General features: G+C 39.0%; 1 protein-coding gene across 3 annotated transcripts; it reads right to left on the bottom strand.

The window, feature by feature from the left end:
* Positions 1–949: 949 nt before the first annotated feature.
* Positions 950–12,201, bottom strand: LOC149834120 (uncharacterized). 3 transcript variants are annotated; one of them, XM_090011229.1, is made up of 3 exons: positions 11,924–12,201; positions 4,027–4,416; positions 950–2,942 (listed from the first exon to the last, which is right to left on the bottom strand). In XM_090011229.1, the coding sequence occupies exon 3, from the start codon at positions 2,778–2,780 to the stop codon at positions 1,446–1,448; it is 1,335 nt and encodes a 444-aa protein (XP_089867355.1). In that variant the 5' UTR covers positions 2,781–2,942; positions 4,027–4,416; positions 11,924–12,201; the 3' UTR covers positions 950–1,445. The 3 variants fall into 3 exon arrangements, 2 of the variants coding, with proteins under 2 accessions (XP_089867355.1, XP_089867356.1); XM_090011230.1 differs by lacking the exon at positions 4,027–4,416; XR_016432749.1 differs by lacking the exons at positions 950–2,942; positions 11,924–12,201 and adding an exon at positions 3,752–3,902 and having other exon boundaries at positions 4,027–4,843.
* Positions 12,202–12,911: the final 710 nt, after the last annotated feature.

Genomic DNA, 12,911 nt, shown 5'->3' with positions numbered 1-12,911 from the left:
GGTGGCCACATATAAAGCACATCAACATCAAACCCATTGACTCGATGTCACATATGGTGGCCATGTGCAAAAGTACATGAATCTCTCTCTTTGCTCACACAGTGTAGAGAGAGAGAGAGAGAGGTTGATCCCTCTTAATGCCATGTGATATGACAAGGAATGAACTGCTTAATGTTCAATGTTACAGTTGTTTTCTGCTTAATCTGAATCTGCAAATGTGCTCGTCATTATTTGTTTACCAGAAAAAAAATGCTTTTAATGAAAACCATTTTAACAAAAAATTGATAAAACTTTTTATTATAAAATTTAAATGCAATATGAAACGTTGTTTTTTAATTTTTTTTTTACAAGTATTTGCAACCAATAAAATTTGTCTAGTCCAATACATGGTTCCACTAAATAAATTACAAAGATTACGTTAATAATGTTTGGTTTATGAAACATACGATAAAATTTTGGAAACTAAAACCAAGGAATCCACAGCATAAGATGTTCTTACGAGAGAGAGAGAGAGAGAGAGAGAGAGAGAGAGAACCTTCCAAACAGTGTCCATAAGCTTTTTTTGCTAAGACCATAGTTGTCAGAGACTGGGACGGGGTACGGCTATGCAAAGCCCTCAAAAGTCTTTTAATTGAAACGTGTCCAAAAGTTTTGATACGAGTTTCTAATAGACATTGATACGAGATTCTGGTACGTGGTTTTAGTGACAATGGTACTAGTTTCTGAAAATTATGCAAATGTAGAACAAATGCTGCTGATCACGTTGTTGGTGTTGGAAGAGGAGGAAACGTAGTGAGTAAAATAGTAGTTTACATTTACAACTTTAGTAGGTTACTTATTCCTTTTTTTATCTCATATTTTGAAATTTAACTTATTAGAAAAGTGCAGTCTTATGTAGTAATTAAGATAAATTTAATTGGCACATGAGACGGGTTTCCATATTCATAGGGACCAGTTTCTTGTGCATTTAGAAACAAAGTGCCTGGAGTTTCAAAAAAGAGTTTCAGCTTTTCTGAAACGGGTTTAGTACCAGTACCTGGTACTGGTACGACTGAAATGGGATACGCAATGCCAAATTAGTGTTTCATTGCAACTATGGTTAGGACCGTTCAAAAATTATAGTTGCATGAGTGGAGATTTTTGCTTGATCTATCATAGTTTTTTCTGTGGACATGTATGAATTCTGCTGTTTTTCATGTTAGATGTGTTTGTAGAGAGAAAATTAGATGAATTGATATGACACTAAAACTTGATGATAAAAATATACAGGTTTTTTCATTAAATCAATTTATTCATTTGAAACCATGTGTTTTTAGTAAATAAACAATAATAAGCGCATCTACGAGTTTATGTAATACAAAAACCAACTAAAACTATCTGAAATTATATGAAAACATGAGGCTGGTGTATTGTGCATTCCCCTTCATTTACAACAAAGCATACTGTCAAAGTCGACGTCCGCATTGTGCATTCCCCTTCATTGTCGTCTCCATAACCTCTTCAATCCTGCCACTATCATCATCATCACAGATCCTCGGCACAACTGCCTCCCAACTGTCAGCATGAGGAACAAAACCACCCTTCAGCATCAACTCCACAACACCACAAGCCTCCTCAATTCGGCACCACTGGCAGTACCCAAGAATCAAAGAGTGAAACGCAGAGCAATGCGGGTCGAGTCCCAGGGATACCATCCTCTCCATATAAGCCTTCGCCTCATCAAGCATCCCCTGCTCACAGAGGCCATTGATCAGAGTCCGATAAGAAACCACATTCGGAATGCACCCATTTGCAGGCATCTGATCAAGAACCTTCTGTGCCTCCGAAGCTCTTCCCTCCCTGCAGAACCCCGCGATCACGGTGTTGTAATGCAGGATATCTGGGTTGCACCCCTTCACCTTCATCCTGCACAGAAGCTTGTAGGCCTCCCTGAGCTTCTGCTTCCTGCACAAGCTGTTAAGCAGGCTGGTGTACGTCAACGTTTCGGGGACGAAACCCCTGTTCAGCATGTCCTCCAACAGATCAACCGCGGTGTTAACTTGGCTCTTCCTGCACAATCCTTGCATCAGAATCCGATAAGATTCGGCATCAGGAATCAAGTCCCTCTTGAAGATGTGATTGAACAGAGAGTATGCAATGCTCAATTTGTTGTTGAAGCAGAAGGCCTTGATGAGGATGTTGAAGGTTTGTGTGTTAGGTGAAACACCAACACTGTCAGAGTTCTGAAAGAGTGAGTATGCCACCCCGATCTGATTGTGATCGACGAGAACTCGGAGAAGGGAATTGAAGTGCTTGGTCAGTGGCTTGCAGTTGAATTCAGGCATCCTGAGGAAGGTTTTTACAGCGAGATCGAGCATTTTAGAATCAGCATAGATCTCGATGATGTCAACGAACAGGCCTGGAGTGACCGGGTAGCTCTCAGACTTGAGACGGAGGAGGAGGGAATCCATGAGGGAGAAATGGTTCGACCGGCCGAGCTTGAGGATGAGGGTGTGGAAGGCAGAGTATGAGTGGCGGAAACCAGGTTGGCGGGAAGCGAGATCAAATATCTCCTTTGCAAGTAGAGGATCATCCTGAGAGGAAATGAGTTTTTGAACATGAGCAGGGGAGCCAATTGGTGATGATGATGGTGGCAAAGAGGAGGGAAAGGAGGAGAAGGCAAGAATTCTGAAATCAAGCTTGGAATTGGAAGGGCAAGCTAAAGAAGAAGATGACAGTAAGGCTGGAAATCTAGCAAGAGCAAGGGGCAGTAAGCACACTCTCTTCCTCACCATGATCATCCCACTTGACGCTTCATGTATCTAGAATAAATTCAAACAGAGAAATGCTGGCGGTGAGGACTAAATTTGGTGGAGGTTTTGAGTTTCAACCATTTGAAAAGTTTAAATGAACTACTGTTCATTGAAGGAGGCGCTACCAAGCGGGGGGAGCTGAGCAACAATCTGCAAAAAGGGAAACAAAGTCTCACTAAGTAGAACTATCAAATTCGACTCCACAAAAGAGAGAGAAATCACCATGGTAATGGGATTCAAACAGCAAATCCGTAGGCTGTAGCAAAGGCAAAATCTTAAAGACAGCAATTGGGAATTAGCAATAAATGAAGCGTACCATGAGAAAAATGAAACCAGGTTTGGTACTGGTTTAATTGGCACATGAGACTGGTTTCCATATTCATAGGGACCAGTTTCTTGTGCTTTTAGAAACAAACTGCCTGGAGTTTCAAAAAAGAGTTTCAGCTTTTCTGAAACGGGTTTAGTACCAGTACCTGGTACGACTGAAATAGGATACGCAATGCCAAATTAGTGTTTCATTGCAACTATGGTTAGGACCGTTCAAAAATTATAGTTGCAGGAGTGGAGATTTTTTGCGTGATCTATCATAGTTTTTTCTGTAGACATGTATGAATTCTGTTGTTTTTCATGTCAGATGTGTTTGTAGAGAGAAAATTAGATGAATGATATGACACTAAAACTTGATGATAAAAATATACAGGTTTTTTCATTAAATCAATATATTCATTTGAAACCATGTGTTCTAGTAACTAAATAATAATAATAAGTGCATCTACGAGTTTATGTAATACAAAAACCACCTAAAACTATCTGAAATTATATGAAAACATAAGGAGGCTGGTGTATGTCAAAAAATTGTCTCCTACCTCTTATCAAGTCATCTTCATCTTATGTTAGGGATGGCAGTGACCGGGGCAGGGGAGGGGGACAAGGTCTCCATCCCTGCCTTGTCTCAAAATTCTGCCCAGCCAGTTGTCAAAGTCTTGGGCATCGCGTGGTGACCCAGCCAGTTGCAAAAAGACCTTGAAAAGAGAGAAGGGACCCAGAAAAAGAACCATTTTCTGCGTAGGAGATCCAGCTTTCTTATACAATGGAAGACTTGATGGTTGCCTAGAGTAGGGATTGTTATGTCCCCACATCAATAAAACCAAAGGTAAGCTCCGGATGTGAGCCCAACATATCAAGACACAATCACTTTCCTATTGAATTATGCAACAAGAAGCCATGAAAATACCTGGTTTTTCAAAATAGAGACCTTGTGGCGCAAGAACACGTGCAGCCCATGTTTGACCGCGACCCGACCTAACTTCTCAGTATCCGTGTTTGCAGACCGGAGGAGCGAGAATTGACCGGGCGAGAGACTGGGGTAGAGCTTCAACAAATGGTTAGACATGAGGAAATTGATCACCGAGTCCCCGATGAACTCCAACCTCTCATAGCACATCCCATCCTTCAAAGGATAATGGTAGGAACGGTGAGTCAAGGCTTCCTTGGCCAGCTCTGGGTTCGTGAACCGGTACTGCAATATTTCTTAGATGGAATCCATGACCAGCGAAAAATCATCTTGAATTTGCATAGGAGGAGACCCTTCCATACCTGGGCCAGCTCTGCTTTTGGGATTGATCTACCAAGAAAGAGATGAGAATATGGAAGAAATTCTTGGACACAAGGCATAGAGACGAAGTTGACAAAATAGTGATGTGGGCCTTTTATAGAGTTTTTTGTTCTTAATATATAATGAGAAGATAACTGTTTGCTTAAAAGTCAAACATTTAATGCTATATTTCTATTGCTACCTTGAAAAGCGTTGAAGCGTAGCGAGGCGCTCCACCAAAATCTGAGGCGAAGCGTAAGCCTTGAGGCGTAAAGCGTAAGCCTCAAAAAAAATTAACTTAAAAAAACTATAAAAAATATCTAAAATTACAAATAAATAAAAAATGCCTTATTGATGAAGCAAATACTGAAAATTAACACGGGAAAGAAATAAAAAATCTCAAGCAAATACTAAAAATTAACATTGGAAAGAAATAAAAAAATCTCAAATAAATACAAGCATGAGAGAGAGACTGTATGTGTGTTTTATCAGAAAACATTAAGTACTGGAAACACTTTTTTTTAATTTTACAGATATTTACCAACAGTAAAGGTAGTTTAGATCATCTATTTAGTCATCAATCTTACGTGTAAAAGAAGGGACTGGCATTCCATCACAGGTTGCCGATAAAACATCCAGAAGATCAAACTGATCTGTGAGCACGCAAAGACAACTGTTTCACATGTGTTCATGTTGATAAACCTGATATATCCATCATCACCATAGATATAGAACATTCCTAGAGAGACCAATATACTAAGCTAAGAATTCCTTTAACTGGGCGAATATGATGGCTTCTAAGAAAATTCAGAAATTTTACATTAAGCTGTTAAAATCACCCCTTCATTTCTTGACAATTGTTACAAATTCATTTGAATAGGTTGGCAATAGTTTTTCCCTATTATGGACTCAGGATATTTTATTGGTTTTGGAAATCAGGTGCAGAAAAACTAACTTTAGGCTATGCACGTATACTTTTTTTTCTCAAGAAAATATGCATGTACACCATTTTCATTTTCCTTATTTTGTCTATGGGAAATGCAAACTGCAATGTCTAGGCAAGGAGGAACTCTTTTCTGCAGGCTGCGTGTTAGAAAAAAAAGGAAGACCGTACCTGTTTTCAGGCACGCCCACGAGAGTGTGTGGCTGTGTGAGAGACGAGAGAGAGAAGTTGCGTGAGAGACGAGAGAGAGAAAGAGAGGTTGTGTGAGAGATGAGAGAGACAGAGAGGCTGTGTGAGAGAAAACCAGAGAGGCGTGAGAGCTATCAAAAAAATAAAAGGGCCCGATCTCTCTCTGTTTAAGCCCTAAATTTTGGTCAAATGAGGGTTTTGACCCTCATTTGACCAAAAGAATGAGGCATATGTGCCTCATCTTGAGGCGAGCCTCGCCTCGAGGCGTGCGCTTCAAGGCGTATGAGGCGCACGCCTCGGGGCTTTTGCGCTTTATACATGCGCCTCAAGGCATAAAGCCCCTCACCTTGAGGCACGTTTTTAATAACACTGGTGTTTAGTATTATTATTATTGTTGTTATTATTATAACGTTAAATTGTACTGTTTAGGTTTAGGTGACTATTTTCAAAATCAGTGCAAAAATTGTATTAGAGTCTTGGCAAACAAGAAAGGTCTAAAAAGAAAGGTCATGCCTTTGAGACCGTTTTTAGGGACAAGGCTACTAGGCAGGTGGTCTAGGTTCAAATACCATGGGTGTCACCCCTTAAGCCGAAGTGTGTCAACTTTCTAAAGGGTTTTATGCTGCCAAGACAGCGGCCATAAGTACGGCAGGCAGAGACAGTGCGGCTAGGTCTCTGATCTTGGTAGTGGTTTCTCCAAGTAAATATAAAAAAATGTCTAAAATGAGAGTTGTTTCTTCAAGTGACCAACATCGACATGTGGGGAGTGTTGGTAAATAGTGTGCCAAAATATTGTCAAATGGGTTCCAAGAAAATTAACATCACTGGTTCAAGAACAAGGATTGCTGAAAATTCACAAGATGGTGGCTTAGCACTTCACGGTGGATGAAGGCTCCACTCATTTGGTAGGACTGACTTGTGAAAGTCACTATCCTAAAGGAATCTTTATCTAGGATAAAGGCTCCACTCATCTAGTTGTTGTTTGGATCTTTATCTAGGATCTAGATTCAGTTTTTGTTCAGATCCCTGTCCAAGATCCAAATCTAGTTGTTATTTAAATCTCTATATAAGATCCTGATTCGGTTGTAGTTCAAATTTTTATCCAAGATCTAGATTTGGTTGTTGTTCGGAGCCCCATCCAGGATTTAGATCTCGTTGTTGTTTGAATTCCTATCTAGGATCCAGATTCAATTGTTGGTCATACCCATATCCAGTTATTGTTCAGATCCCAATCCAATCGTCATTCGAATCCATATCTAGTTGCTATTTAGATCCAATTGCTATTCGAATTCAAATCTATCTACTATCCATACCCAGTTAATGTTCAAATCCATTACTAAGATTCTGATCCAGTTATTGTTCGGATCCATAACCACTTGTAGTTTGGATTCATTCTTAATTCGAACCTAGATCTTGTTATCTTAGTTGAGAGGTTGTTCAAGGTGATTTGTTTCGAGGTTATCGGTCTCACCCAGTGCAGGGCATGAACCGATTTTTCACGAGTAGGCAAAAACTCAATTGTATAACGAGAGCATAGATACATGAGTACCCATTACACTGAAGACTTGATCCTAAGTTGGGTTGAAAGATAATGCATGTATACACATGCCTTCAAGCGTACCTAGTTTTACTCATTAGTTTTGTACTTTCATTAGTAGTCATTATTTACTCTCTCTCTCTCTCTCTCTCTCTCTCTCTCTCTCTCTCTCTCTCTCTCTCTATATATATATATATATATATATATATATATATATTTGTCGAACTTGTAGTTTTTGTGTTTGGTTGTTGTCGTTGATGATTTATGTTTATTTTTTTATGTTTTATTTAATATTTGGCATCAGACTATATGTTTATGACTATTTAATACTTAGCATCGTATTGTCGTTAATAATATGTTGGACAAATATGAGAAATATTGTCTACAAGGGCTCCGCACCCTTGGCTAGGTGGGTCGGCATAAGGCATACAAGTTGCAATGCATCGAGAGTTCGATATATGAGGTCTTTGTCACAAGATTTAAGCCAATAGGAAACTATCTTTCGTGGATAAAGGAGTACTCATGGAGTTTTAACACTGCAAACACCAAAACAAGGTTATAGTCAACATGACATCTCTCCACTACGAACAAATATGATAATCTCCAAAAGAGCCACTAGAATATGAAATCTGAAATATGAGGACTAGAAACATGGGCATTTCTGACATTTTTTTTTTGCAAATCCAACCATGTGGATGTGCTTGGCATGGTGAATTTGCTAGGAATCAACCATTGGATCGTGTATTTTTTATGAAAAATGTGATTTTTTAATGCTTGAATATTTATGAAGATTATGAGCCATTGATTTTAAAGGCTTAAAAAATCTCTTTTATGCATCTCGGATGACTCAAGAGAGGGTTCTTATAAAACCAAGCATGTAGATCACATCGGTACGGTTAGATTCAAGAGAAAAGAACAAAATAATCATGAAAATCGTGGTTCACACATTAGTTCTCATATTTTCAGTTCTCATATTCTAGTGATTCATCTCCAAATAAACTTTCTATTAATGTTCTAATGCTATCCTTTGACACCAACTCTTAGTGATACAAGAGCCAAGCTTGCCTTAGGTTAACTTTCTATAACTAAATTTTCCAAAGTGAAATCCTCATATATCTACTTTATGAACTTCATATATCTACTATATAATCTCCATGTCTATGAAAAAAAATTGTAATCCAAGTTTCGGCAAAACAACAACAATGCAAAAACTATATATTATTACTATACTGAGGCTTTTATTTCTTTCATCAATTTCCCAATATGTGACTGTGTGCATTTGTCGGCAAGCCAAGAGGTGTTTGGCATTTTAGTGCCTAATATTGAATATAATCTATCACTATATATGCAGGATAACTGATGCTATCCATAGCAGTAAATTGGGCTGCTTTTAATTGATATTAAAGAGCAGACAAGAGGAAGTTGGAGCTTGTTTTTCAATTTTACAGCTGGGACAACCATCCTTTTTATATGCATTGTCTTTTTTATTATTCAGACCAGTTTGTGTTCTTAAAGTTATTGGAAAGCTGAGTCCCAGCTTGTTGTTCTCTAGAAACTTTATTGTTAAGTGGTGTTTGATGGAAGCCAACTTGTGCATATCATTTTCTATCAACTTCTCATAAAGGTTGAGGATCTTGGAACTTTATCTTTTGGGTAAACTACCAAGTTAAAGATCCATTATCCTTGATCTAGGGTTTTCTATTTCAAGAATTTATGGACTCCCCAACTCCTAAGGAGATGTGTTTGGATATCCAGACGACTATAAGGAAATAAACTTCATGAAGTCACTACTGACTTGAAACACCATGGGTGAAAAGCTAGCAAAAGATACCAAATTTACCAGCAAAATGGTGTCTAATCATAAATATAGCCAATATTTTTAAAATGACATGATTTTATCAATAAAAACTATTTTTGTGATATTTTTTATATTTTATGTTATTTTTATGCTCTTGTGTAACTTCCCAAGAAAACAAGATTTTCCTTTGCTGAGGTTTTCCAAAGGGAAGGATTTGTGACACTAAAAGGTAGGAAAAAGCTTCCGCTATGAGCAATTTGTATATTACAGAAGAAAGGTTATCACAACAGGTAATTTCGTTGTCAATTGCATTGGCCAAAAGGATGCCCCCTAGTGGGGGGGGGGGGGGCTACTCATTTTTTTTGTATGTTTGTTTAGCCTATGCCAATGAGATTTATTTTCTCATTTGCATAAGAACCCAAATCTCATGAGACGTTACAAAACATGCTTAGAGATAGAGTTTCAGGAGTTGAAGGGCATTCTTAGAATATGAAGTTTCATCAGGAGTATTTCAAACATTTTGCTTGTATGGAAAGTTGGAATGCGACTCTAACTTGGGTTGTGGATCATATACTTAAATCTAATTCCATAATCCATAATTAGTGGCTTCATTGAGAGCTAAGGAATGCACATTGAGAACATGGCATGAAATAGGGGAGCCAACCATGCATGGGTTACTCATGCCCCATGGAAACTCTAAAAGGCTAGGAAAAGAGTATGCAACTTTATCCAGCCATTCCAATGTTTACTCTAGGATTACTTGGGGGCAAAGTTAAACAGGTTTATAAAATGGGTCAGGCCTTACCTCTTGTATTACACATGGTTTTTGGAATCAAATTGAGTTTGAGAAGCAATCTTAGAGTCCAACCCTCCCCCACCACTAACTCTCTTTCTCTTTCTCTTTTTCTCTCTCTCTCTCTCTGTGTGATAATATTTATTCTTAATTTTGTGCCCCTTTTTCCCTTAGTCGTAGAGTCAAATATTCACTCTTTTGCAAATGCTTCACTTTGGCATATCCATAGTCACTAGGAAGCAAAATTGATACAGGAAGTGATTCATGAAGCGAAATCTGGGAAGCGAGTGTTAAAAAGTAGTATGATGTGTGAAGCAGGATATGCTTTGAAAGCGATTGTAAAAGTGTGAGAAATGAAGAAGGAAACGAGAGAGAAAGAAGCAAGGAGGAAGTGAGGAGAAAGCACAAAAACGCACAAAATTGAGAGAAAACAAGGTAGAAACGAGAGAAAAACAAGTGAAAAATGAAAATGATGGGAGAGAAAAGCAATTTGAAAAGCCAGTGAAAAGTGTCTTTTCTACAAATAAAAAGTGAGTTTCTCTCATGCTTTTTTCTTTTGGGGGAAGTGTAGCACTTCCTGCTTTGAAAGCACCTTTGGTGACTATGAACATATCTAAGCTGCCTATTGTTACTGCTTTGAAAAATGTCTTTCATATTCATAAAAACATGTTTCATATATTATTCTGTCCATGAAGGTACAAAACTTTATAACTTTGAGGACAATTATGTTTGAATGTGGAGGTTTGATACTTGGGTTGGATTTGGGTCATGTCAACTACTCATACTGAGGAGTTGATGAAGTAATTATGGTACTTGTCCTTCTATCTTTACAACTCAAAAATCTTGGCAAGTCCAACAATTGGAGGGCATTGATTTTTTCAAATTGTCACATAGACATGTCTAAATGGGCAGGAGACATTTTTTTTTAGAAACCACTACTCTGGTTTGGACATTTCCTTACAAGGGATAGGTGTCACATTGACCATGGACCTATGAGCCCTGCCCCTGCTCACCATGGATAGTTTCCCATTTAGCATTGGACATGCCGGGGTGGTGAAACCTCAATCTCCTTCAATTGAAAGTCTTGAATCAACCCACCCAGCCAGGTGCGTGGAGCCATTGTGGGTTAGGACACTAATTCATCATTAAGTGTTATATAGGGAGACATGACACCATAATAAATTGGAGTATCTCTGTGACATAGTTTTGCAATTTCCCATCTCTCTCTCATCACATTTCTGGGTCCCAGACAAAGCCTGGAGGGAAGAGAAAGCAGTTGTTGGAATGGGCCCATGGGAAAGTGGGGGCAGTGCCCAAATATTAAATGTGAGTTCTCAATTTTCACATGAAAAAATAATTACCCCAACCCCTCCACTCTCCTGGTAGGAGAGCATGATTTATGTGCAAACTGCTGCTTGTGAAGGTGCCTGTAACAAACATGCCCTTAGAGAAGATACTCTTCTTTTGATTCCATGTGTTCCCTCCATAAATCCATTGTGTTTTATTTCATCAAACGGACAGAAAATTAAAAAGCATCAAAATTCATAGTTGGCAAAATCAATGAGTCAACTCGTGATTTTGCCGAGTTGCCTTATATCGCCTCCTAACCGAATCAGAAAAATCAAGATGATTTAGTTAGGGACTAAACTCGACTGATTTACATATGGTGGTACACACTTGATTTACATATATCTGAGCTCCAAAAGCAAAATCTAACCTTTGGATCATGTTTACTATGTTCTATTTACTGTTTTCATAAAGTTAATTGAAATGTGATTTCATATGCTAGTTATAAACCACCTTTATTTTCATAAATTGTGATTGTTGATTTTTCATTGTCTAAAAAAAGAATCTTATGATGTATTAGACATGATAAAACCTTCCAACAAAAGTAAATAAACCATGCTAAACACATCTCTATGGTTAGATCTACCATTTGATGGCTAGATCGATGCAAACAAGAGTGTGTACTACTGTATGGTATCATGGTCCACAACTGCCATATATTTTTCCTATATATGCTTATTATCATTTTTAATGAGTTCAACCAGCAAATCTAGAGAGAAACAAAGATGGACCATATTGACCGGACGACAATAGTAGATCAGGCGATTACCAACCACATGGTGGGGGATGAAGCAGACTTTCGATGAAGATAGGGGTTGCAGCAACGGAGAGAGAGAGAGAGAGAGAGAGAGCTCAGGCGAGGCTCGCATCGCCTGATGCTCGAGAGAGAGGGAGGAGGAGATAGGGTTGCAAAGAGGAAAAATGGCATACCTCCAATGGTTGATGGGGTGCTCGGCCTTTGGCGCAGCTCTAGAAGTTCTCTTCCTCCGGACATGCTCAGCCTCCAGCGAGGTTGTAGGGAGAGAGAGAGAGAGAGAGAGAGAGAGAGAGAGAGGATTGCAGAGGAAGAGAGATGGAACGAGAGGGAGAGGAAAAGGGGGTGGAAAACGAGAATGAGAGGGAGAGGGGAAACACGTGAGTGCGTTTTAGGGGTTTTTTAAGTAACAGTGATGAGATGCAACGGCCATAGCAATTGCTCTTTGATTGCGCTGCTATGCTACGGTGCTCGAGGGGTACTTACACCCAACATAGTTTATGGATGTAGAGCACAAACCCGGTAATTGAAGCCATCACTTGCATGATGACCTCCCTCCAAAAGCAAATTAACGTGCTCCCTTCTTTATGAGTCAATGACTTTAACCTTGGGTCCACAAAACTCACCAACAGCATAAGCAATTTATCGTTATTTCCTTTTCTTTCAATCTAGATGCAACCCTATAACTGCAATGCCATTAGCCATTTTCAAGAAGGAGAAGTTTGGCATAGTGGAGGGAGCCTTGGCCACTAGATGATGATGGGTAGGGTTCTATTCCCATGAGTGTCAAACCCCTTGCATTAATGAGGGCAAGGGATAAGCCCTTGCTCAGCCGGTGACTCCCTGGAGGCAAGGGGTGTGTCACAGGTTTACACTGTCAGGAAGGCGACCTTAAGTACAGCAGGCTAAGTCAGCGCGAGTAGGTCTATGATCCCGAGATTGGTTTCCCCGTCCTTCATTTCTGAATGCCACAATAATCTTGGAAGGTGATCTCTCCCAATACTGAATGTGTATTCCAAAAATTATCCCTTCGAAATAAGCTTTCATAAAAATATTGTGCATTTTCTATATTATGATGTAGTTATCATTCCAGTGCTACTAGTGGTAGTAGCTATTGTTGTTCTTATTGTTGCTTTTGTTTCTATTGTCATAAATGTCATTTCT

Source organism: Nuphar pumila, chromosome 6, assembly GCF_984573655.1.
Source record: "Nuphar pumila chromosome 6, dmNupPumi1.hap1.1, whole genome shotgun sequence".
NCBI classification, from domain to species: domain Eukaryota; kingdom Viridiplantae; phylum Streptophyta; class Magnoliopsida; order Nymphaeales; family Nymphaeaceae; genus Nuphar; species Nuphar pumila.
This window is presented reverse-complemented; position numbering and strand designations above follow the sequence as displayed.